Here is a 26,613-nt window from a genome sequence, read left to right as displayed (position 1 = left end):
TCTCAGCACTTGAATCACAGGGCACATATTCTGGAACTGTAATAATATTGCTCTGACTGTGTCTGTGGTTAACTTTGCTGTGTTTGCCTCCAATGCCACATAGGAAGTCAAACTCAGGCATTAAGTTCCGTAACATTGCTGTAGCGATCTCTCCATCGTCTACTTGCATTAACAGACATTAACTGCTGAGAAACTGATGAGACCTTCATCTTTTTATGATGTTTGCAATTCTGTCTGCATGTCATTTGCTGATGTTTTCCCATGTATTATCTACCACACATGTTGCTCAACATTTAAACCTGTTGTACCTATGTTGTCTGGGCTTAGAGCTGCCCCTGGTTCTATTCACGCTTCAATTGCATTTCCGTAGCAAACTTCCAGTTTGTATAATTCTCTGCAGCTTTCAACTTTATAAACCCCCATCATGGGTGTAGCTCCTGTGTGTATGTTTCTTGCAGCCATATTTATGCAGCTTCTGTGAACTATTCAGTTTCTATACTGAGCTGACACACTGTGTTGGAAAAACTCTGCTGCCCTCACTGGGTCCTGCAGCAATCTGTGTCTTGCATGTGCCTAAGATGGCACCTGTGAGCTGCTGTGGTCATCTTAGTAGCTTAGGGCCTGTGTACTTTACTCTTGTGTGCCTGGGCCCATAACCTGTTGGAAATGCATGTATGCAGGTGCGGTGGTATGGCAGAGTTTTGTACACACTAGCAGAATGCCTTATCACTAGAGACTGCACAGTTGCCTAACCAGTAGAATGGTGTACTCAATCTGATACACTGGTTATAATGGAGCAGAGCTTGAGCGGAGCAGGGTGTGATACAACTCACCAGCTGGTGACTGTATGTAGCTTGCGGGCAGCGGTGCAGGATACTGGAACAGTGGTTAATGCATGTAATAACACTGGGTTTCTCAGAACTACAGTAAGTGAGAGACATTCATCTCCCACTGTGTCACTTTCTCACAGTAAAGACAAGATGGCCTCGCGCGTGCTGAGTAGTAATATTAGTGACCATCTTGGAACAAGGAATAATGCCTCCCTGGAGGAACAAAATGGAGTCTGCATAGTAGCGCACTCCCTTATCAACAAGTGTCTCTGCAGCTCCCTTGTGTATCTCCAGCTCCCAGTGTCTCTCCAGCTCCAGCCTCTTTGTGTCTCTCCAGACCCCCAGTGTCTCTCCAACTCCAACCTCCTGTCTCTCCAGCTCTCTTTTGTTTATCCAGTAATGCAGTGTCTCTCCAGTTCTATATTGTCTCTCTAGCCCCCTACATCCCTCTGGCTCCAGCCCACTGTCCACACTCATCATCATGTCGTGGCTCCTCTGTCTCTCACTGGTGCAGTGTGGCACCACAAGAGCTGCACCACAGTACCCAAAACACCGGACCCCGTACATAATCCTGTGACCGCCCCAGCAGGAACTGTCTCGTGCTCCTGGTTGCCCAATCCACTCCTGGGAATGCCCTACCACATTTTATGTTTGTTTGCCTGGATTAGCAATATTTATTAGTCCAGGATTTATTTATTTTCAACTGCTCTTGTGCCTGCCTGTTGCTGTCACATGCTTCTACACCGCTGTCTCTGCTTCACTGTTCACAGGGTGAGCAGTCAATGTAAATAGCAACTCTTGGACCTGGCAAAACATAGGTTGTTAAAGGAAGGAGGCAAAGCCAATGTGTTGAATATGATCCCAGCGTCATGGATAGGTATAGAGTCCAAGCATATAGTGTCTGTTCTGTGATTGGTAATTCAGCAACATGCTGCTCTTGACCGTCAAATACAGCACAGCAACCTGCTAAGATAAAGCTGTCAGCAGCAAAGAGAAGGTGTAGGTAGCATTGAGGTGGATACTGGCACTCAGGGCTGCCATCAGAAATCGTGGGGCCCGGTACTGACAAAATAGGCAGGGCCCCCCTGGGGGATGGTGCAGAGGTGGGCGGAGCTGTGTATAGTGTGGGTGGAGTTACACTGGGGGGTGGGACATCAATTGGTGATTAAACCAATTTAAAAATTCTCAAAGTTTGGGGTCGGGAAGGAAGGATGGACATGGGGACACACGGCTGGGAAGCCTGGACTGGGAGGGCACAGAAAAGGCTGAACTGGGGGTGTACAGAGCACGGAAGGCTGGACCTTAATTGGTGGGCACAGGGCAGGGAAAGATGGCTGGACTAGAGGGGGGCAAGGCAGGGAAGGCTAGGTGTACTAGGGGGAGGCACAGGGCAGGACTGGGAAGGGGGGACAAGGCAAAAAAGACTGGCTGGATTAGAGGGCACAGGGCAGGGAACGATGGTTGGTTTAGGGTGAGCACAGGGCAGGGAAGGCTGGCTGGACTGGGGGGGGGCATAAGGCAGAGAAGGCTGTCTGGACAAGGGGAGCACAGGGCAGGCGAAGGCTGGCTGGAGTAGGGGGTTTGGGTAGAGAAGGCTAGCTGCACTAGGTGGAGGGGCATACGGCAGGGACTCTGAGTCCTACCTTGCTTCTCAGCGTCAGCGGGCCCGGCCCCGGGAGACAGCGGTGCAGATATACGGCAGCCTGGGAGAGACAGCGCAGCGCTGCCGGCGGTATTTCAAATATGGCGTTGGCCGCGAGCCAATCACAGCTCGCGTACCAGCAGCCAATCAGGAGCAGCCATTGAGGGCACTCCTGATTGGCCGCCGGTCCGCGAGCTGTAATGCTCGCGGATTGTGACATGTTTCAAATACCGCCTGCAGCGCTGCGCTGTCTCTCCCAGGCTGCCGAAGCCTGATTCATATTATCTGCCCTGCTGTCACCGGGCCCCCGCCAGTGGCGGGCTGGGCCGGGGGGCAGGGTGCCATGTGCCCCCCGGGCCGCTCTATCGCCGAGCTCCGTGGGCCACCTTCTCGGAACGAAAAGGGCCCTGGTGGTCCAGTGTGCATGCTCCCCAGCCGCGGGTGCATTGCAACTTTCACTGTCGGTCCGGCGGCAGCCGTGGTCACATGTTCTTACTGAGTGTCCTGCAGGGCTACGGAAGCCCTGTAGGTACACAATTAACAAAAAGGCAATCTCTGATATGGCATAGGCGGACGTATCGCACTGCGGATGGCCCGGGAATGCATGTGTTGTGTGCAGGGCAAGCGCGGGGGAAGGGGGACAGGCGGACAGCGGCAGCTGCCACTGCCAGTAAGTTACTCACTATATGTGACACGGCCACCCTGCTGCTAGTGATGTGTCAGCTAGGACCCCCCCCCTCACAGATCTGTTTGGTACATTGCCCCTGCTGGTCCTACATTGTTTATTTTACTTGAATACAACAGTGGCAGGGATTGCAGTAAATCACAGAGTAGAAAACCTGAAAATCTGCTGTGTGGTTAAATACATGCAATTAGGTAATTTACTTATTTATTTATTATCAAATGGAACAAACAGAACAGTACAATGTTAGAAAACCACCTGGGGTATTTGGGGGTACATTTTAGTCTCCCTTAAGTAAAATAAATATAATGCTCCTTTAAATTAATTGTATTTTGGATGTGTCAGTAAATATTTTTTGGCAGATTAAAAAGGGAAGCGCAGTGCGTGGGATGGGGATGGGAGAAGGGGAGCGCAGTGCGTGGGATGGGGATGGGAGCGCAGTGCGTGGGATGGGAGAAGGGGAGCACAGTGTGTGGGATATAGATACGGGAGAGGGAGCACAGTGTGGGATGTAGATAGCGGAGAGGGAGTGCAGTGTGGGATTTGGGGAGTGGGAGCGTAATGTGGGATGTAGATTATTATTAATATATACGTGTGTGTGTATATATATATATATATATACACACATATATATATACACACACACGTACATATACTGTATACACACTAGATAGATATAATATATCTATATATAAAGTATATGTATATAACATTTATACTGTATCTATCTATAGTTTTATGTCACAGTTTTTTTTTTCGTTGACAAGCCTGGGGCCACTTGTTACTGTTTGCCCCCCAGCCTGAAAGTTGCCAGCCAGCCCCTGGCCCCCGCTCTGTCCGGGCCCGGGACTCCAGGCCCGGCAGACCCCCCCTGATGGCGGCCCTGCTGGCACTCATCATGTCTTAATCCAGCTCTGGTGCATTATCTGGGACTGGTAAACAGGGCCGGATTAAAGTTTGTGGAGGCCCCAGAGCAACGAACTTGTGGGGGCATATTTCAATAAAACTGTCAAAATTATTTACTCCTGGTACCACAAATGTGTCCATATTATGCCACACAGAGCCCCAGGTTCACACATTATGCCTCTTGTGCATCATTTGCTATAGCCTGTGCCCTGCCTACTCCACTTGCCCCACAGCCCAGTATAGCTGGCTATTTGTGCCCCCCCTAGTATGTGTAGACCGGGCCATCACTAGGGATGTGCAAGCAGTGCCAATGCACAGTGCGCAGGGCCCTTGGGGCAGCCCCGTGACACCTGTATGTGGCTTTCATGGTGCCTGGAATGACACCCAGCAGCATCATGTCATCATAGGTTGTGGGGGCGGCATATGGCAGCATAGAGCCCTATTCTAGCCCTGTGTGCAGGTCTCTTGGCTCTGGGCACATTGTTGTAAATCTGGCTGTGGTGCAGTGTTAGATATCTCTCTCTTGCATTATCTGGGACTGGTTGGGAGAGACTGAGCAGTAAACACATCCCTAAAGTTTATGTTCCCTAAAAATATGTTGCTGGTAATGAAAATGCTCTCCACCGATTGAATACGATCACAATGCATGGATAATGATAATATGTCAAGTCTGAAAGGGCATACTCTTATTTCTTATTGTAGCTTTGTGACTTAGCTCAGCATAATTTCCATAACTGAGTGCTACCTGCTGCTCTTTATTATTGGCTGGGTGAAAATACTGCATTACAGTATTCCTGTGAAAGCCAGGGTGACATTTAACACTGCGTGGTATTTATATGTGTCCTATATAAAATGTAGTTATTCCTTAATGGGCTTTTTGTAGCAAGACAAAATCAGGTAAATGTGAAGTGGAATTGCATAGCCGAATGTATCAAGAAAAACTATTTTCTTTTACTATACATTGTATATTCTGTATTATATGTTATGGATGTATGGGGCGTGGTAGAATGTCAATGCCAGCATGTCGACATGCACACTGTCAACGTGGTCATGATGTCGACATTGTGCATGTCAACATTTGGTATAACACCTACTGTCGACTGTGTGACTGTCGACATTCACACTGTCGAATAATGTTCAATGTCGACATTCTGGATGTTGACAATGACTACATACCAATGTATGTTATAGAAACTAATAAAGGGCTAATATTTTATTATTTCTTTGTGAATAGTTTTTTTTTATTTTATTTTTTTAGGATTCATAGCATTCTCCACCATTCCCCAACTGGCCAAAAAAATAAAATTGTTTATTGGTCTAGCTCCGGTGGCTACTCTTCAGTACCCAATTGGTCCAATTACAGTATCAAGATTTGTACCAGACTGTATTATTGAGGTACGATGTTCTGCTGTGAAGCTACTATAATCCATTGCTGTGATGCAGGAGTCCTCAATTAAAGAGATCAGAGTGGAAGATATTGAACGTTATCTTGTGTGTTTGCTAGATGCTCTTCCTCCCCGTTCTGCTCATGTACTAATTGTAATACATCACTGCATGCAAAGTGCTTCCATTCTGATGTACTGAGTATATGGGTAAGATGTACTGTACATACATTGATGCACAAATAATGATTGCATATTTCAGTCATTTTGTCTACAGGCATGTCCATTTAGTGGATAATCTGTTCAAATTTTATGTTGAAACATATTAAAAGAAGCTGCACAAGTCTCTATAACACATAAATATTATGATTTACATTGCAAGGTCTGGAAGTCTCCTTAATCTCCTGTTCCGCCTCTCCAGGCATAACAGTAGGGATACAAGAGAATAGGGGAGTTATAATTTAAATAAAGATCTTGTCAAGGTGTGGGTTTTTACATGGCACTACAGGCCTCAAGAGGAGCTGGAAACCACAGCAAGCTGGCACTTGTAGTTCCCATTAAACGTTTGTATTGGGAGATGCCACACTGTTTTCTTTGTAGTGCGTTTTGTGGGCCCTATTCCTCTCTCTGACACCCACAGGCTGCGTACTTTCCTATTGTACTGTACAGCCTATTATGACCTAGCCTTTTGCTGGTTGAAGCCTCTTTGAAGGGACCACATGCTGTTCATAATGTTGGACATCAGAGAGGTCTCTGTAGTGCTCATCACATTGGAATATATATATATATATATATATATATATATATATATATATATATATAGTGAGAAGGCTCAGCAATGCATACTAATAAGTACAGCCATGGCCAAAAGTTTTGAGAATGACACAAGTATTGGTTTTCACAAAGTTTGCTGCTTCAGTCTTTTTAGACCTTTTTGTCAGATGTTACTATGGTATACTGAAGTATAATTACAAGCGTTTCATAAGTGTCAAAGGCTTTTACTGACAATTACATTAAGTTTTTGCAGAGTCAATATTTGCAGTGCTGACCCTTCTTTTTCAAGACCTCTGCAATTCTCCCTGGCATGCTGTCAATCAACTTCTGGGCCACATACTGACTGATGGTCACCCATTCTTGCCTAATCAATGCTTGGAGTTTGTCAGAATTTATGGGTTTTTGTTTGTCCACCCACCTCTTGAGGATTGACCACGAGTTCTCAATGGGATTGAGGTCTGGGGAGTTTCCTGGCCATGGACTCAATATGTTGATGTTTTGTTTCACGAGCCACTTAGTGATCTCTTTTGCCTTATGGCAAGGTGCTCAATTATGCTGGAAAAGGCATTGTTCATCACCAAATTGTTCTTGGATGGTTGGGAGAAGTTGCTCTTGGAGGATGTTTTGGTACCATTCTTTATTCATGGCTGTGTTCTTAGGCAAATTGTGACTGATCCCACTCCTTTGGCTGAGAAGCAACCCCACACATGAATGGTCTCAGGATGCTTTTGGGTCCAGGGCCAGGAAACTCTCCAGACCTTAATCCCATTGAGAACTTGAGGTCAATCTTCAAGAGGCGGGTGGACAAACAAAAGCCCACAAAATCTGACAAACTCCAAGCATTGATTATTGTCATTCTCAAAGCTTTTGGCCATGGCTGTATACTGGTCAATAATATGGGTGGTGCATTTTGTGTATGGGACAATGCTTTTGTACTACTCATATGTTTTTTGTACTATCATTGCTTTATAACCACAACAGACAGTCATTATCATCTTAGTATAGCACATCCTTGGGTCAAAATACCAAGGGGTCTATTAACTAAGCTGGGTTAGGAGATAAAGTGAACAGTGATAAGGTACCAGCCAATCAGCTCCTAACTGCTATGTCACAGGCTGTGTTTGAAAAATGGCAGTTAGGAGCTGGTACCTTATCAACGTTCAATCTATCTCTTAATAGAGCTTAATAAATAGACCCCTAAGTGTTTGTTATCTTATTTTTATTATTCAGGGATCCAGATGGGGTATGCGATTCAAAAATTAAGAGGTCTATTTACCATAAAATATTTGCGGCATATTCCCCGAAAACACCTGTTTTGGGGGGATACCTGCAAATATTAATTATACCCTAAATGTATTATGGAGGGATCCCATCAGATATTGGAGATATCTGCTTCTGGTACCTCCATTTCCGCCAGCAGCCACAACCCCCATAGGTTTCTATGGGGGATCAGATGCTGTCAGATTTACCAAGTCACACAATTCGTAGCATTCAGAAACTTGGTTCTTGCAGCTTATGTTATCTGAAGATGGCGTATGCCGCTGTAGCCTATGGACTACACATCTCAAAAAATTACCAGGGGAGGGTTCCATAGGAACCTCCCCCGGCAATGATTACCGTGCATGTGTGGCTAGTAGACGCACGTGTACAGTATCTCCGGCACGGGAGTGAAGAGACAGCTGACGCGGTCACTCGCAGCACATCGCAGGTTCGGGCTCCTTTTGGAGCCCCTGTCCCTGCGGTTGCAATTTGATACATCCTGCAATGTGATCTTGGGTGCTAATATCGCACCCAAATCGCATTGCAAATGTGATTATTAATAAATAAGCCCCTAAATATTATGCATTTTTTTCTTATTTATTCCTTCAGGCATTGTTTGGCAAGGAGGCATTCCTACCACAGACACGGGTTATCAAGTGGCTGGCCCAGGAGTTTTGCACTGAAGTAGGACTGGAACAAATATGTGGCAATGTCTTCTTCCTTCTGTGCGGATTTAATATGTGGAACCTAAATATGGTATGGTGACAAGCATCTTGTGAATAACAGGACAGACAAAGGCACTAGTCCTTTCTAGTAAATCAAATTAATGATCAATATAGGAATACAGATGTAGAGTTCATATAAGTGAATATCTGCAACTCCTCCCGTAAAGTCAAATCCAATTCCTATCTGAATTAAGTCAGACATAGGAGTACTTCACCACATATACTAAAATACCACTACATCCCTTAATACAGAAGTTCCCAGATTTTGCCATTACCATCCAGGTTTTAAGGCTATCCATACTTGAACATAGGTGACTTAATTAGTACCTTGGTCAATTTGATTTCCCATCTGTACTCAAGCATGGATATCCTTAAAACCTAGACTGTAATGGCAAACTTTGAAAACCTCTGCTTTAATAAGTGGATAAATACATGTTCCTCTACATCAGGAGATCTCAACTCTAGTCATCAAGAACCACCAACAGGTCATGTTTTGTGGTTTAAATTAATCATGCACAGGTGAATTTTGCTGGGTCACAAATTATCCCACAGGCTTCCACAGACAGAAATCTTCAAAATATGTCCTGTTGGGAAAACTTGAGGGATGTGATTGAGAACAACTGTACATATATTGGATATTCAGTATACTGCCCATGTAGAATACAATTGCCTATGAGTTGCAGGCAGTGGCAAGATTTTGGAGATGTTTCCTTGATATTTAAAGCAGTCTTTCAGTCTTTATTTTAAAGGCAAAAACAACCTCCTTATGTCATTAAAAAGATGTTGCTTTAAAACTTGAGGGCACATCACTGAAATCTTGACCACTTCCCACAACTTGCTGGTGATTAAAATGCATTGATGTAGTCTTTTGACTTCAACGGCTAATGGAACTTAGTAAATTACTCCAGACCCCAGTCCCAATTGTAGGTAATAGGGATTCCTGTCTAATACCCCTTTCACACTACAAGCAATAACCCGGGTTACTGTACGGTGTGAAAGGGCATGGTTGAAATAAGCTGAGTCATGCAACCCGGCATTTCAACCCTGGTCACAAGAAGGGTTAAACACGTGTTCACCCCTGCTCGCTGTGCAGTGTGAACGGGTAACCTGGATCGATGCGACCTGGGTCCCGTTCACTACATAGGAAAAATCAGCGCTTGGAGATGATCTCATCTCCAAGCGCCATTTTAGCACGTGATGGCGGGGAAGTCATCGACACAGTATTAATGCTGGGTTGGGCCTCCAGTCTGAAAGGGGTCTCAGCTGGGTCACACCAGGGGTGGACGCGTGAACAGAATCCCAGGTGCAACCTGGCATTCTGATGTGAAAGGGGTATTATACCCCTTTTCCACCAAAATTCCGGGTCTGACCCGGAGTTGGAACAGAGTTCCTAGCCGGGTCAGATCCGGAATTTAGCTGGCGCCGACTCGGGATATTCCCGAGTTGGCGCCGCTCACACTACAGTCAGGTCTCCATAGACCCGGCTTTCCCGGCGTGAAAGTGGACGCTTGGAGATGACGTCATCTCCAAGCACCACTGAAGCTGGGCCAATCAGCCGGCTTGCAGCGCACTCCAGGTCATCGTGACCCGGAGTGCGCTGTTCTCACAGCAGGGTTTCACGGGCTTCGTCCATTTTAAACCCTGCTATTTACCTGTGTTGGATTGCCTGGTCACTTGACCCGGTGATCCAACCCTCTCCTCTTTTACACCAGGGAGCTGCCCGGGTTAACCCTGCAATAACCCGGGTTTTAGCTCCGGTGTAAAAGGGGTATTAGTTTGCGTCATGCAGGAGAGATCCCTGATATCCTCTGCATTTGGCGTGTCCTAAATTGCGGGGATACTATATTCATGCAGAAACTTACTTTACTAAGTAGGCTCTTTCCTTTTAAAAACATCTTACACATTACAATTCATTTTGGACTTTTATAGATTCTGCTTATTAACTAGCCTTGGTATTATTTGCTTTCTTTCATAGAGTCGAGTGAATGTGTACACCTCATTCTGTCCCGCTGGAACATCTGTGCAAAATATGCGCCACTGGGCACAGGTATTATGTACTATACTGTATTTTAAACATATAATAATTAAAATAAGAGTGTGATATATTTTAATTAATATTAATCTGTGACTTCCGGCGGCAATGGAGGAAGTTGCGCCTGCTCTGTTTCCGGCTCAGCTCCGCACCCAAATACAGTCTCACGCAGCTTCTCGTCTGCAGGCTCCTGGTGGCCTCCGTCCCTGGGTACACTATGTGGTGCATGGAGAGGTATTTAGCCTCCCTGATGCCCGCTAAGCAGTTGTCCCACTCTGACAAGCGCTGCACTGCCTCATACAAAATGGCCGCCACAGCTATACCGTCTGTCTTGCAGCTGCTGGATCCTCAGCACATGGCACCTTCTCCCCCTGCTGAAGTTGCTTTGCCTCCTCTCTTATGATGACATTGTACAGGCTGTTAAAGAGCCTGTGGGCTTCCTGCTTATAGAATAGGCTAAAGATCAGGTTGCTGTTTTGCACCAAGCAGTTACTGACTTAAAGGCCAGATTCAGCAACTTGCACAAATGATCTCTTTAGTAGAACATATATGTGGAGAGACTTTGCAAGATGTTGTTGCCTTAAAGGCCTAGACTTCTAAATTACAGAAATCTAACCACCAACTTTGGGCTAACTTGGATGACCTTGAGAACAGGTCACGCCACAATAATCTCAGGGTTCTGGGACTACTTGTAACTTTGCAGCACCCTGAGCTCCACCACGTTCTACCAGCAATGCTCCCTGACCTGCTTAATATTCAAGATGTCTGTACATATCTGGTTATTGAACGGGCTCACACAACTGGTCCATACAGGTTGCAACCTAACTCCAGACCACAAGTTATATTGTTTTGCTGCCATAACTACCTCCTTAAAGAAGCTATTTGCCTAACACAGGATTCAAGACTTTACCTGGAATGGCTCAAAGTGTTCTATTTTCCAGGATTATTCTCCTGAACTTGCAAGGGAGTGTAAGGCCTTTTCTCCACTCTGTTCTCGACTGGTCAAGTCGGGTCGTAAATTTGCACTGTTACATCCAGCTCGTCTTCATCTATTTGAGGAGGATTCATTCAAAGATTTTACTTCAGCCCCAGATGCAGAGGCCTATATGGATGAGGAAAAACAGGCTGATGCTGTTATCCAAGGAGACACAATTGACCCTGATAGTTTCAAACTCTATGGTCCAGATCCCTCTCATCAGACTTATGGATATCTCTCGGATAGGATGTAGGTTTGCTTATTATAGATGCTGCAATTCTCCCATTAATCCTGGTCCTCAAAGTCTATCATGGATGTATAAATCTTTAAACGGATGGATTGAGTAAAAACACAAATGTAATAAACATTAACAAATAAATAGTTATAAAAAAATCAATACTTGAAAACTGCAGAACATTGTGTTAAAAAAGAGCCATAAACGGTATATAGAATAGGCTGACATAGCAAATAGGAAACACAGAATTGAAACGTGAATAGGCATCAGTATATTAAACTATAAAATATATATATTTATCTATGAACTAACTAGAGGTGAGTTGCAAAACAGCAGAAAATTGGCCTACAATACATAAGACACTTTGAGGACCAGCTAGTGAATAGGTGGTACAACCAATCAGGCTCAGGTTATACTGAGGTTTTATCTTTCATTGCCGACCCTGAATGTCGATATCTTATTGTGGAGGTTAATATTGCCCAGAATCAATATGTAACTGTAAGAATAACAAATAGCGGAAGTGAAGGGGAAGATGCAACGGACCGTCCGTTCATGTATATGTAGCTGTATGCAGGATAACACAGGGTCTTGGTATAGGACCTGATGCCTCAGTAAAGGACATCATGGAGATAGCACAGGAGCGCACTCCGTTACAAACACCTCCAACTTGCACAAGACGACTCTCTTGTTTTTTGGCAATTATTCACGGCTGTCGTCAGATGTTGTATAATAGATTACATCTCCCGGAGATATTGAGAGTTTCTCTCTTTATATAAGCGAGCTCAGGCATCCTTGACTGCAACACCCCAGGTATTTAAAACCTCTTCTTCCTCCAACACTTAAAAAAAAAAAAAAAAAAAAAAAAAAAAAAAATTATTTTGATGCCAAAACCCATTTTGATGTTCTCCTATTTTAGAAAGAAGGTCATTATTCTTTTCAGGGGATTCATTGGTTTTATAAATTTAGTAGGCCTTCTTCTTCCTAATTTACTAAGGAGCGCACATTCTGCTTCCATGATTAAAAACCTCCGTAAACCTGGTCACTCATACCAAAAATAGTAGGAAAACTACAGAAGTACTTCGCCTTTTTAATGAAGGTATATACTGTACATCCAACCTCCAATTCATATCCCAGCTAAATCACCTTTCTTAAACAATATTAGTTTACCCAGACATTTGTGACCCCTCTATGCTCCAATCTCCTCTACTGAGATACTAGTGGCCATTCAAAAGTTGAAGCCGATGAAAGCCCCGAGCATTGACAGTCATACGGGGGAATATTATAAGATCTTGCTGCCTTGAATCTGTGATACCCTTGCAGATGTCTTTAATACTATTATTACTAAACACTATAATGATGCCATTATCAAAATTCCTCCCAATGCAGGTAGAGATCCATACCACTTTTAAATGTTGATTACAATTCATTAACAAACACTAGTATGCCTGTGGCGACCATCTCTCCAATTTGAACCCAGAACATACATACGCAAAATGCTTTGCTAGATCACATGTTAATACGACGGAATCAGGTAATAAAAGATGTGTGTGAAACATAACCAGCTAAGCCATGCCCTCTTATGGTTTTTGGGGATTTATTGTTATTGTAACATTTTGCTTGTGCGATGATATATTTAGTCATGGACTCTGAAGCAAAATGGACCATTTCTAGGAGGTATTGTAAGCTGAGCCCTATAGATGCAAATAATAATGCACTGTTACTCCGCCTCGCAGCCTCCCGCCAATCAGCGGCTGCCAGCAGCTCTTGTGGAAAGCAGAGAAAAGGCATTACTTTCGAGATGCAAACCCGGTTCTGATTGGCTGGGAGTTGCGAGTCTGGAATCGATGTGTTGGAGAATGTATGTGAGGGAAGAGTGCCCTCTACGGCAGCAGCTTCATGTGTTGTGCCGCCCGCGCGCCCTCCCTCATTATATAATAGCTACGTCACGGTGCCTACCAGGAGCCAAACTGGGCAGAATGTAAACAGTGTCCGCATATGGCTAGGGCGCCGGGCCCATGTGAGAGCACAAACCACCAGTAGTGCGTGAGAACAGCAGCTGTTGGTTACACCAAAACATTTCTGGTGGTTTTTGTCTATTTTTTTATTTCATCAGTTTATTATATACAGTTTTATTCCAAATTCTGTAATTTATTTCTGATTGAAATCCAACGCAAAAGAATCACATTAATATCTTAATTAGTCTTTGAGATATTCAAAGAGCATTCCGGAGGAACTAAGCAAATAAAAAATTAAGATATACTTGGTAAATGCCCAACAAGTCCTCTATATTTTTAATAACAGTAAATGTCCATATCCATATCCCAGAACACTGATGTTAGTGCCGCCAATTCCTCAAACAGCCCCAACCACGGGCCAACATATCAAAACATGCAAAACAAAGAAAGAGGAAAGCACGCCTTGTGAGTATGATGTTAAAAAAAAACACTTTTACTTTGTATATGCTCACATAGACCAAAGATTACAGCAGTCAGCCTCTCTGTCACACCCCGGTGCCTCCGGATGGCTCCTGGTACTCTATCCCACTGGCTGGTTTTAGCGGTGAACAAAGACAGTAACCCGCTGTCCGGAACTCTTCATTTTATGTTCCAAATTCTAATATAATATGTCCATTCCTATAATCATCCAAATCCCTCCTATATGTCTTTATTTTATTTTCAATAACTTCTTTTTCCAGTTTCTTAATTTTGTTATCACTCACACTTCTAAGATCTTTAAAATCCTGTATTCCTCACACTGGTTCTATTTTCTTTTCCAATTCAGCAATTTCAGAATCAATATTTCAGAAATCTCCCTTTTTCTTTCTTTTATAATTAACCTCATAAGCTCATATGAGCAGTTATCAAGAATCTGATACCAGTAATCTTGAAACGCTTTCCTTTCCTTTCATTTCCAAAGGTAGGACTTTTTCCTCACCGTAAACCTCTTGGAACCAATTTTGCTTCTATATAGTTTTTGAGTGCAGTAATTTCCCAGTTTATTTTAATTTCTTTAATCCGCATTCTTTCTAGCTGGGCACATAATGAGTCTAGATCCTGTTCTCCATCAAAATGTACTTCCTTATTACGTATATTATTTCCCAATTTCTCACTAAATATCTTATGACACTCCACATAATGTCTCAGGGCCTGATTCAGAGCCGCTCGTTCTGAATCAGGGCTGGGCTTTTTTTTTGGGATCGGCCTTTTGGCCCGCTCGCATAGCGGGCTTGCGACAAGACCCTTGTGGTAGGGTCTCGTGGCCGCAAGCCCCAGAGAGATTTCAGCTCTAACAGAGTCGGAATCTCTCCCCTGACATCACTCGTGATGTCAGTGGGGCCATCCCCAAATGGCAGGCGTTCTCATGGGAATGCCTCAGTTTGGGCAGCCACTCCCCCGACCAGCCCACCAAAGGGGGCGAGCTGTCACTCAACATCGACAACTCGCACCCTTTGGTGCGAGACCCGCTCCGATGGATGCGCATGACGGAGCCGGCTCTGTCGTGCGCATGTGCTGTGGGCCACCATCGACTCGGTTGCGAGCGCTCAGTGCTTGCGACCGGGTCTGAATAAGGCCCTCAGTCTTATCTCTACTCCTATCGATGTCATTTTACTGACAAAATAATAACCACACCTGGTTTGGTCGTGGTTTGAAGGACGCATAGGAGGTGTTTGACGTCATCAGCCGAGTTCCGGACAGCGGGTGACTGGCTTTGTTCACCGCTAAAACCAGCTGGTGGGATAGAGTACCCGGAGGCACCAGGGAGTGACAGAGAGTCTGACTGTTGTAATCTTTGATGTATGTGAGCATATACAAAGTAAGTTTTTCTCTTTTTACATCGTACTCACGAAGCGCGCTTTCCTATTTCATATATATATATATATATATATATATAAATAAATTTTAGCAAAGTGGATTAAACTGGTGCTTCCCTCTATTATCAATGAGGATTAAGCAGGCTTTAGTTGGTACCGACGTTTTATGGGCAACATTCGAAAGGAGAGTTATGGTAAAGCTTATCTTTGTTAACTCTTTCTTCAAAGTCCATAGGGTCCACAGGGAGACAATTGGGTGTAGGTGATACTTGGAGAACTAGACACCAATAGCAAAGCTTTCTACTTCAGGGTCCATAGGGGGTCCACAGGGTTGACCTTGGGGTATAGCTGGATCTGGATCCACGGGCACCACGCAGTTAAAGCTTTGCTGCTCCCAGGATGCACTTGGGTCCGTCCTCCTCTATACCCCGCCCCGGCCACAGGCACCTCAGTTTTAGTTGGTGCCCGGCCGGAGTCGGGTCACCCTGTCGCAGTGGGGCTGCAGGAGCAGCCCCTAAGCTTTATTTTAAAAGAAAATTTTTTTATTTCTTTCTTCTTTTTTTACACTGTTAGAGCGGCAGCATCAGACTGTCCTTTAGGACGTCCACGCTGCCGCTCCTTCTCCCCGCTGGCGCCGCGACGCCAGTACAGCTCTGGGGATCGCGGCGGGACCCCAGAGCCTGTACTAGCCGGGCTCTGGGGACTCCCTTGACTGCTGCCGGACGCGACGGGGATCAGGTAAGCCGCGGGTCGCCGCGTGCGGCGGCCCGCGGATACTTCAATGCAGTCAGGAGCCTCCGGTCTCTGGGGACAGACCGGAGGCGCTAGCGGCGGCGGCGGGCTCCCCCTCAATTGAGGAATACCCCGCGTGTCCGCTAGACCACCAGGGTATCAGGCTGGTAGCGGGACCGGCAACCCGGGGGTTAATTGCTAGCCAGGGGAGGCAGCCTTCCCTGTCTAGCGGCTCCTCCCCTCAGCTCAGCGCGCCTTTCAACAAGCAGTCTGGCGTCGCTGAGCTGCTCTTATGTCTCGGCCACTCCTCCTCTGAGGTCTCCGGCGGCCATCTTTACTGGCACATCGCAGACTCCCAGGCGGTATCAAGTGGACCGGTCCCCCTGTGTACCTCTCCCCTGCTAAAGGACAGTGTACACAGCGCTATAGCCCTCCCAGACACTGAATCTGGGCGGTTGATTGTAGCGGAAGGTGCAGTGAGTACTAACTTTTCTGCATTGTATGTGACTATTGCTAGTGCTGCCTGTCTGTGACTTATTCTCCTTACTGTCAGCTTATAACTATCCCTTTCCTTCTCCTACGGCCCGGCAGGTGTGTGGGGGAAGGGCGTTTTTCTGAGACCCTCACATATATAAAACACGTATTTGTGGGGTCAGTCACATACTGTTGTGTGCTACACAGTACCATATCTGGGCTGTTGTTTCGCATACTGGTGAGTGCGCGGGTGTTAAAACCTTAATTCCTCTGGTGATACCTATTTCTTGTGTATTTACGGTATCATGTCGGATGAGGAGACTGAGCGCTCTGTGGCTCCTGTGCTATTTTCCTGCAGACGCTGTGCTGCTGGAGTTGATGGGGAGGACTTATCTCAGGATGGTCTGTGCGGGCGGTGCCAGCTGGTACCGGGCCCCTCCAACCCCCCTGTATCACAGGACCCTCCTTGGGCGATGTTTTCACAGGTGCTGGCGTCTATTGCGGACCGGTTATCGGTCCCATCAGCGGTCCCTTCTAGGGAGTTACCGCAGCCCACCATCCCCCATTCCCCGAGGGTTCCACAAATGTTGCGGTCTTCCCCCGGGGCCCAGACTGTGGGTCCTTACTCGGGACTGCCTGTGTATGTGCAGGCTTCCCCAGGGACGTGTCAGTCTGTAGTGCCTTTGCAGAGTGTTGCTCCGACGGCTCCTCCGCCTTGGGTGGATGTTCTATCCAGCTCCGTACAGAGTCTGGCGGCTTCATCCTCGGCGTTTCAGTCTATGTTGCAAGGTGATGTGCCACCAAGGGTGTCTAAACGTCCGGTTGTGAGTTCACTAGCTGCGCAGTTGTCGGACTCGGAAGTGTCCTCAGATGATGGAGAAATCCATGAGGACTCTGACTCTGATGTCATGGGGCAGGAGGTGGAAGCTAAGTCCTCCATTAATGTTCCAGCCTTAGTTAGGGCGGTGCGGGCTATCCTACATGTTGAGGATGATGCGCCGGCTCCTAGGTCGAAGTTTCCTAATTTTAAAAAGGCCAAGGTGACCTCAACTGTGTTCCCCCTGTCTGATCAATTATCGGATCATATGGCGGCGGCCTGGCAATTACCTAGTAAGAGGTTCCATCCACAGAAGAGGTTGGCGGCGAACTATCCTTTTCCTGAAGCTCATTGCAGGAAATGGGAAACTCCGCCGGCGGTGGATTCCCACGTTACCCGCTTGATCAAAAGCGCGACGTTGCCATTGCCGTCTATCTCCTCTTTGAAGGATCCCACGGACAGGAAGGTGGAGACTTGTTTAAAGTCCATTTATTCTCTTTCCGGGGCGGTGGCTCGCCCGTCCATGGCTATCTCCTGGGTGGCTAAAGCCATTGAGGCATGGGCCAATGCCTTGGAGGATACCTTTCCTGATGAGGCTCCGGATATCCAGAGAGCGTTAGTGGGACAGATGCGGGATGCAGCTTCCTATATTGGGGAAGCGTCTTTGGATGCCAGCCTGCTCACTTCTAGGGTGTCGGCTGCAGCGGTATCTGCTCGGCGCTCCCTGTGGCTGAGGTCTTGGAGGGCTGATGCAGATTCAAAAAAGGGTCTGGAGGCCTTGCCTTTTAATGGTGATTTACTATTTGGTCCGGATTTGGACAGAATAGTGGATACTTTGGCTAAGTCCAAGTCGGCTTTTCTCCCTTCGGCCTCTGCGCCGGCTAAAGTGAGGAGCTCTGCCTTTCGGTCCTTTCGGGTTCAGGGTAAGGCCAAGGGCCAGTCCTTCCCGAGACATTCGGCGACCAAGGCCGCACCCAAGCCCAAGAAGCAGGCATGGAGTGCTCGGCGCCCTTCTTCCAAGCAGGAGGATAAGCCTGCTGCCTGATGGGACGGGCCTCTCTCTGGGGGACCCCAGAGTGGGAGGCCGACTTCTCCAATTCGCCCAGTGTTGGCACAATACCACCACGGATGCCTGGGTTCGAGAAGTAGTCTCTCAGGGGTACGCCCTGTCTTTTCGGTTCAGGCCGCCCCACCAGTTTTTTTGTACGAGTCCTTCTCTGGACAAGACCAAAGCTGGTCAGATTCAGGTAGCTATAGAATCCTTGCTACAAGCAGGGGTCATTGTCCCCGTTCCGCAGTCTCAGCGCGGGACGGGGTACTATTCTACTCTGTTTCTGGTACAGAAACCCAATGGTTCTCATCGCCCTATCCTGAATTTGAAGTCTCTGAACAGATACCTCAGAGTTCCCAGGTTCAGGATGGAAACGTTACGTTCCATCATTCTGGCGATGGAACCCGGGGATTATATGGTCTCCCTCGATATCCAGGACGCCTATCTCCATGTGCCCATAGCACCGGCACATCAGCGGTATCTGAGGTTTGCTATCCTGAACCATCACTACCAATTTCGGGCGTTGCCTTTTGGCCTTTCCACGGCTCCGAGGGTGTTCACCAAGGTGATGGCGGTTATGGCTGCCCACCTTCGGGGTCAGGGTCTACGTCTGTTGCCGTACCTGGACGATCTTCTGCTGCTGGCGAGCTCCCCGGAGGTGCTTCTTCGACATCTCCACCTGACCATTGCTTGTCTTCAGGCACACGGGTGGTTGATAAACTGGAAGAAGTCCTCCCTGATTCCATCACAGCGGATGGTTCATTTGGGAGCCCTGCTGGATTCTCGTCAGCAGCGGATTTTCCTGACTCCAGAGAAGGTCTCCTCCCTGCAGCTGCGGATACACAGTTGCCTGAGCAGTTGCCGCCTGTCGGTCCATTCAGCTATGAGAGTTCTGGGGTCCATGGTGTCGACATTCGACATGGTGGAATTTGCCCAGTTCCATTCCCGGCCCCTGCAGGGGCTGATTCTATCGGAGTGGAACGGGTTACCTCACCGGATCCGCTCTCAGATGCTGGTGTTGTCCGCGGAGGTTCGGCAGTCTTTGGCTTGGTGGCTTCAGACGGTGCATCTGGTCGAGGGGCGCCCCTTTTGGATCCCGGACTGGGTCCTGCTCACGACGGATGCCAGTCTTCGGGGTTGGGGGGCAGTGACCGGCTCATTATCGCTTCAGGGTCGTTGGTCCGCGGAAGAAGCACTTCTCCCCATCAACATCCTGGAACTGCGGGCTGTGTACAGGGCCCTGCAGTCGTCCGGCCCCGCTCTTCACGGAAGGGCGGTTCAGGTGCAGTCCGACAACGCCACCACGGTGGCGTACATCAACCACCAAGGGGGAACTCGCAGTCGGGCAGCAATGTCGGAGGTGTCTCGCATTCTTGCTTGGGCGGAGTGTCACGTTCCAGCGATCTCGGCAGTCTTCATTCCCGGAGTCCTCAATTGGGAGGCGGACTTCCTCAGCCGTCACGATGTGCATCCCGGGGAATGGTCGCTTCACCCAGAGGTGTTTCAGCTACTCGTGGACAGGTGGGGGCTGCCGGAACTGGACTTGATGGCCTCCCGTCACAATCACAAGTTGCCCGTTTACGGGTCAAGGACAAGAGACGCAGGCGCCTGTCTGGTAGACGCTCTGTCGGTGAAATGGACGTTTCACCTGGCGTATCTGTTTCCTCCGATATCCTTACTTCCTCGGGTTCTGCGGAAATTCAAGCAGGACGGCGGCACGCTCGTGCTGGTGGCTCCGGCGTGGCCCAGACGTCCTTGGTACTCCGATCTGAGGTGCCTCTCCATCGACGCTCCGTACCTTCTTCCTCAGCGTCGGGACCTGTTGTCTCAGGGGCCCTGCCTTTACCCGGATCTGGGTCGGCTGTCTTTGACGGCGTGGCTCTTGAGACAGCCGTCTTGAGGTCTAGGGGTTTCTCCAGTTCAGTGATTGGTACCATGCTTAGGGCACGCAAGCCTGCCTCCGCGCGGATTTACCACAGGGTGTGGCGCACTTATTTTCAGTGGTGTGAATCCAGAAACTATGATCCGCAGGTGTTCCGGGTTTCCAGAATCTTGGAATTTCTTCAATCGGGTTTGGACCTCGGCTTACGCCTGGCCTCTCTGAAGGTTCATGTGTCTGCTTTGTCCGTGTGGTTTCAGCGACGGATTGCTACACTGCCAGATGTTTACACCTTTTTCCAAGGTGTTCTCAGGATCCAGCCTCCCTTCGTGCCTCCGGTGGCTCCGTGGGACTTGACGGTGGTACTGAGGGTCTTGCAGGGTCCTCCTTTTGAGCCGCTTGAGTCGGTGGAGCTCAAGTGGCTGACGTTTAAGACCATTTTTCTCCTGGCAATTGCTTCGGCCAGGAGGGTTTCAGAATTGGGGGCGCTTTCCTGTCGCCCTCCTTTTCTGATTTTTCACCAGGACAGGGCAGTGCTCCGCACGCGTCCTGAGTTTTTGCCCAAAGTGGTTTCAAAGTTCCACATTAATCAGGAACTTGTTGTGCCAGCTTTTCAGTCACCTGATCTTTCGGCTGGTGAGGCTTCCTTGGATGTGGTCCGGGCACTTAGAATCTATGTGGACCGGACTGCTTCGGTTAGGAAGTCGGATTCTTTGTTTGTCCTCTTTGGTTTTCACAAGAGGGGTTGGCCTGCCAACAAGCAAACGATAGCCCGTTGGCTTCGTTCAGTTATTTGTGAGGCTTATGCGCAGGAGGGTTTACCTGTGCCAGCCTCTGTTAAGGCTCATTCCACTCGTTCTGTGGGTCCCTCTTGGGCTGCTAGACGTGGCGCCTCCGCTGTTCAGCTGTGTAAGGCGGCTACTTGGTCTTCAATTCAGACGTTTTTGAGGTTTTATGCGTTTGACACCTTCGCCTCTCAGGATGCATCCTTTGGGCGCCGGGTACTCCTTTCAGCACAGGAGCGTCCCCGCCCTTAGTTGAACTGCTTTGGGACATCCCCAAGGTCAACCCTGTGGACCCCCTATGGACCCTGAAGTAGAAAACAAGAGATATGGTAAGAACTTACCTTTGTTATCTCTGTTTCTACGAAGTCCATAGGGTCCACAGGGCGCCCGCCCTGACGCACCTGGCTTCAAATGGGCTGTGTGGCTGGTCACCGGTTTTCCGTCTCCCATTTCTGTGAGTATGGTTTCTTGTGTGTTCCAGTCTTCCTTCTCTCTGTTTAGTCTCCTCCTCCGGCCTTAGCTGCTTACCAACTGAGGTGCCTGTGGCCGGGGCGGGGTATAGAGGAGGACGGACCCAAGTGCATCCTGGGAGCAGCAAAGCTTTAACTGCGTGGTGCCCGTGGATCCAGATCCAGCTATACCCCAAGGTCAACCCTGTGGACCCTATGGACTTCGTAGAAACAGAGATAACAAAGGTAAGTTCTTACCATATCTCTTGTTTTTTCTGTCCTAGGATGCTCCGGTCCTTCCCCCTATACCCCACCCACAGCCTGAAGGCAACTCAGTTTTGTGAACAAGCCCAAGGCAGGAGCAGGATAGGAGAGAAGGAAGACTGGTACACTGAGGAATCACAATGTCACACAGAGAAGGAAACAAGTGACCAAGAGAAGAAACCCATAGAAGCCTGGTGCGTCAGGGTAGGTGGCCTGTGGACCCTATGGACTTCGAAAGAAAGAGTTAACTAGGGTAAGTTTTTCCATAACACTCCTTTTCTTCTTCAGGGTCCTCAGGGAGACAATGGGGATGTCCTAAAGCAGTTGTTCAAGGGCAGGGACGCTCCTGAGCGGAGAGGAGAACCCGGCATCCAAAGGAAGTACATTTGCCTCTCAGGATATCAAAGGCATAGAACCTAAGAAAGGTGTGGACAGAAGACCACATGGCCGCTTTGCATAGCTGTTTGGCAGATGCACCACAGCGGGCTGCCCAAGAGGGACTCGCAGAACGAGTAGAATGAGCAGATACTGTAGCCGGCACAGGAAGGCCAGCCTGCGTGTATGCCTGTCCATCCCTTGTTGTGGATTCCATATTGGACGAAGAGGGAATCTGTTTTCCTAATGGAACCGGTACAGTCGACTTAGATCTTCAGAGCACGGACCACATCCAAGGAGGCCTCACCTGCCGAGAGGTCTGGTGATTTGAAGGCCGGAACTACAATTTCCTCATAAAGGTGGAAACGAGAGACCACCTTGGGAAGGAAACAAGGGCACGTTCAAAGAACAGCCCTGTCCTGATGAAAGATCACAAATGGGGAGCAACAGGAGACCACCCCTAAATCTGACCTGAGGGTCATAGTTTCTGGTAGCACACCACTAGAAATATATGTATGCCACCACCGGTGATAATTCTGGACAGGGGTTGGCTAACGCGCTCTGAGCATGGTCTGGACCACAGTGCTAGAAAACCCTTTAGACCTTAGGAGGGATGTCTCAAGAGCCACGCCATCAAAGACAGATGGGCCAGGTCAAATAGTGGACAGGGACCCTGACACAACAGGTCCGGTCATTGAGGAAGTTGAAGAGGAGCGTCTATGGAGAGACTGAAGATTGGAGTACCAATGGCATCTTGGCCAAGCCGGAGCTACCAACAGGACCATGCCCCTTCTTGCTTGAACTTCCAAGGAAGAAGGTAGACTGGAGGGAAGAGATACGCTAAATGGAAGGTCCACTTTACTGACAATGCATCCTTGAAGGCTGCTTCTGGGTCCCTTGTCCTGGACCTGTACACTGGAAGCTTGCAGTTGTGTCGTGAGGCCATGAGGTCCATGTACGGTAGACCCCATTTGTCCACCAGGAGCTGACAGACTTCTGGATGTAGAGACCACTCCCCTGTGTGCACATCGTGATTCTCAATTGGGAACTGAGGAAATCAGCTTCCCAATTGATAATCCCCGGAGTGAACACTGCAGAGATGGTGTTAATTCCATGTGAGAATGTGTGAAACTTCTGCCATTGCTGACCAACTACAAGTGCCTCCCTGGTGATTGAGGTAGGCCACTGCTGTGGGGTTGCTGGACTGTACTTGTACTGGCCTGCCCTGAAGAATATCCTGAGCCAGAATGAGGGCTCTGTAGATGACTCTGAGTTCTAGAATGTTGGCTGGCAAGATCGCCTTGGCTGGTGTCCAGTATCCTTGGAAGGAGTGCTGGCCAGTCACTGTGCCACACCCATGAAGGCTTGTGTCCATGGTGAGGAGTACCCATTCTGGGATCCAAAAGCGGCGACCCTTGTTTAAGTGGGATGTCTGTATCCACCAGGAGAGGGACAGGCGAACCTCCGAAGAGGCCCATCGTCTGGAATCTGATCAGATGGGGCAGTCCATTCCACCTGGAAAGGATCAGGTGTTGTAGGGGCCTAGAGTGGAACTGAGCAAACTCCACCATGTTGAAGGTGGACACCATGGATCCCAAGGTCACAGTTGCCGAGTGTCAATTCACTCTGCAATGCTGGAGTAACCTGCGCACTCGGTGCTGTAGTGCAGAGATTTTGTCTGCTGTCAGGTAGATTCTCTGAGCCTGAGAATCCAGGAAGGCTCCCAGATGCACCATTCTTTGAGAAGGGGTCAAGGAAGACTTTTTCCAGTTGATCAGCCAGCCATGCGTTTGTAGAAAGGCAATGTTTACTGTAGATTGCAGTGAAGGACCTTTGTAGAGCTTGCTAAGAGCAAGAGATCGTCCAACTATAGGAGCAGTCTGATCCCCTGGCGACAAACATGGGCCACCATAACTGCCATGATCTTGGTAAAGACCTGTGGAAAGTCCAAAAGGCAGTGCTTGAAATTGGTAATGTTGCTGTAGGACAGCAGACCGGAGATATCGCTGATGAGAGGGCGCTATAGGTACATGTAGGTAAGTGTCCTGAATGTCTAGAGACACCATAAACGCGTAGAGTTTCCATACGAAGCCTGGGCACCTTGATAAACTTGTTCAGAGACTTGAGATTGAGGATAGGCTGATGAGACCAATTGGGCTTCTGAACCAAGAAAAGGGCAGAGGAATAACCTGTCCCTCACTGTGACGGCGGAACTGGAATTATTGCCCCCGAGTGCAGCAAGGATTGAATGGCCGACTGAAGGAGCCAGGCCTTGCTTGGGTTTGAGGAAGGGCCTGTGCAAAAGAACTCCTGGGGGGGTCGCCTCTGGAATGAGAGGGCATACCTGAGAGAGACCATTTATTGCACCCAGGCTTCTGTGGTGGCTGGGTCTGTCTGCAGGGAGACAAACGGTGGGTGGGGGCACCAATGCTCTTGCTGGCACAGGGCACCATAATGTCTAGTTACAGCTCTGTGGAGTATTGCAATGGGCGAGGGGGTGATGGATGTTGCTGGCTGCTGCTGTTGGTTGATTTGTGCTGTGCTGGTAGAGGGGTGTTGGGTCACAGGCGGAACTAGCTATGGTGCTAGGGGGCACCACCCAAAATCTTGCCTAGGGCATCAAACTGGTTAGGGCCGGCTCTGGGTATAGGAGGAAGGACTGGAGCATCCTGGCACAGAAAAAGCTTTGCTGTTGGTGTCCGGTCCTCCAACTACCACCTACACCCCATGGTCTCTCTGTGGAGCCCTATGGACCTTGAAGAAGAGAATTACTTTCACCTGGCCAGTGGGTCCAATCCTCCAGTGCTCCTCTAATTATCCTATCATTAGACACTGAAAAGGCCTTTGACCTTGTGTTGTGGGATCATTTGTTTGAATCCTTACGTGGATTTTTTTTTCTGGAAGACCTTCTCAACTTGCTTTAAATGGTATACTCTTCTCCTTGCTCATGGATAGCTTGTAATGATTACTTGTCCGACCCGGTTTTTTGATATCATGTAAATTAGACTGTAAATTTAATGGGTATCAAAAAAGGTGATTTAGGTTATTTTATAAAGTGTGGGACTAATTATATATATATATATATATATATATATATATATATATATATATACATATACATATACACACATTTTTTATTTTTTTTATATAGAGAGAGAGACATTCCTACACAAATTGAGTTTTTTTTAATCCATCAATTGGAATCTTTACCGTCAATAATTAGACTCCTCTACCTAGGTGTTGCGCTGTCTGTGACTGGAGTTGACGGAGCAGGGATGTACCGTTGAATACAGAGCAGTGAACTGGTGCATATAGTTTTGCAGAACACTGCAAAAGCAGGATTTAAATTTTGTGGATTATATTGAAAGGAGATGGAGTCTGTATATTTGTAGGGACTGATCCTGCTGTATGGGACTGGCATTGCCATTTTCATTCCACACAAGAACTGGTGGAAAAATCCTAAGTTGGGATACATTTTGAACTTTCCCCAGGGATAGTTTTACAGTGTAGAAAAAAGAAGAATCAAGTGCGCTCTCTAAGTATCACTATTAAATGGAGAGGCTACTAACCTAGGGGTCAGCCAACACCATATAAATGCCAATAAGAGATAAAAGCAGAAATGGTAGTGCCTACTCCTGAACCCAGACAAAGAGACAGAAACTACAAACCGCAATATAGAGAACCATCATTTATTATATCTCAATGTAGATGATGATTAAATGCTCATAGCACATAGGCACAGTCAACAATATAAAATAAAAATATATAGAACCTTTATACCTCACTTCAATTTGGTAATTTTGTATCATCTAACATTAAATTGTGCAGATAATAGTACCAATATCAGATTTGTATTAATAGTGCTAATGTGGCAGGAAGTTGCCCGTTGAGGTGACAGTTATATAGTGCACAGCTTTGTATTTCTTCTCTGACAGAGGTGCTCTTCTAGTTTGGGGAAGGTGTAGCCTGAGAGAAAAGATTATACCTTGATGTGTGCTGAGCGGATATGGAGTAGGTTTGACAGTCCTTTAACTTAGTAAATGTTATGAACCTTTCATTACATTGTGAACTTACTAACATAGTATATCTTATTGCTCAGTTTGTCAAGTCGGGGAAACTACAAGCTTTTGACTGGGGATATGAAGGCAACATGAAGCATTATAAACAGGTAAGAACATAAAGAAAAACTATTTGTGTTACTGTTCCTAACAAATTTTCCAACAATACATGCTAGTAGTTTTCCCTATACTGTACTTCCAATTAATAGAAAAGTTATTTGTAGGTACATTGCTAGTATAACAAGTTTCATTAAGCACAAGTGGGCGGGCAAATTGAAATGTCTGCCCAGTTGTGATGTCTGGCTAGACATATTGAGTGGCTGATTTGTAACTATGCACACTTACCAATCAGCCACTTGACCAGCGGATTGGTCTGCTGACTGATCTGTCCTTTAAGTGTGTATCCAGCATCAAAATTTGGTTCTTCTTCCAGCAACAAAGGCATGATTTCTCAAGCTCACACAGCAGTAGTAT

At 47.3% G+C, this 26,613-nt stretch overlaps 1 protein-coding gene across 1 annotated transcript in view; it reads left to right on the top strand.

Moving 5' to 3' along the window:
- LOC148508592 (lysosomal acid lipase/cholesteryl ester hydrolase-like) overlaps positions 1 to 26,613 on the top strand; it is a 45,181-nt gene that overhangs the window by 16,767 nt on the left and 1,801 nt on the right. Inside the window, exons 3-6 of the mRNA XM_088444319.1 lie at positions 5,319 to 5,455; positions 8,086 to 8,232; positions 10,177 to 10,248; positions 26,181 to 26,249. Coding sequence (XP_088300445.1) covers positions 5,319 to 5,455; positions 8,086 to 8,232; positions 10,177 to 10,248; positions 26,181 to 26,249 — 425 coding nt within the window. The remainder of the gene's footprint in view (positions 1 to 5,318; positions 5,456 to 8,085; positions 8,233 to 10,176; positions 10,249 to 26,180; positions 26,250 to 26,613) is intronic.

Source organism: Taudactylus pleione, unplaced genomic scaffold, assembly GCF_031769625.1.
Source record: "Taudactylus pleione unplaced genomic scaffold, aTauple2 ptg000354l, whole genome shotgun sequence".
NCBI classification, from domain to species: Eukaryota; Metazoa; Chordata; class Amphibia; order Anura; family Myobatrachidae; genus Taudactylus; species Taudactylus pleione.
Note: the sequence above shows the minus strand (reverse complement) of the source record. Positions and strands in the feature narration are given on the sequence as shown.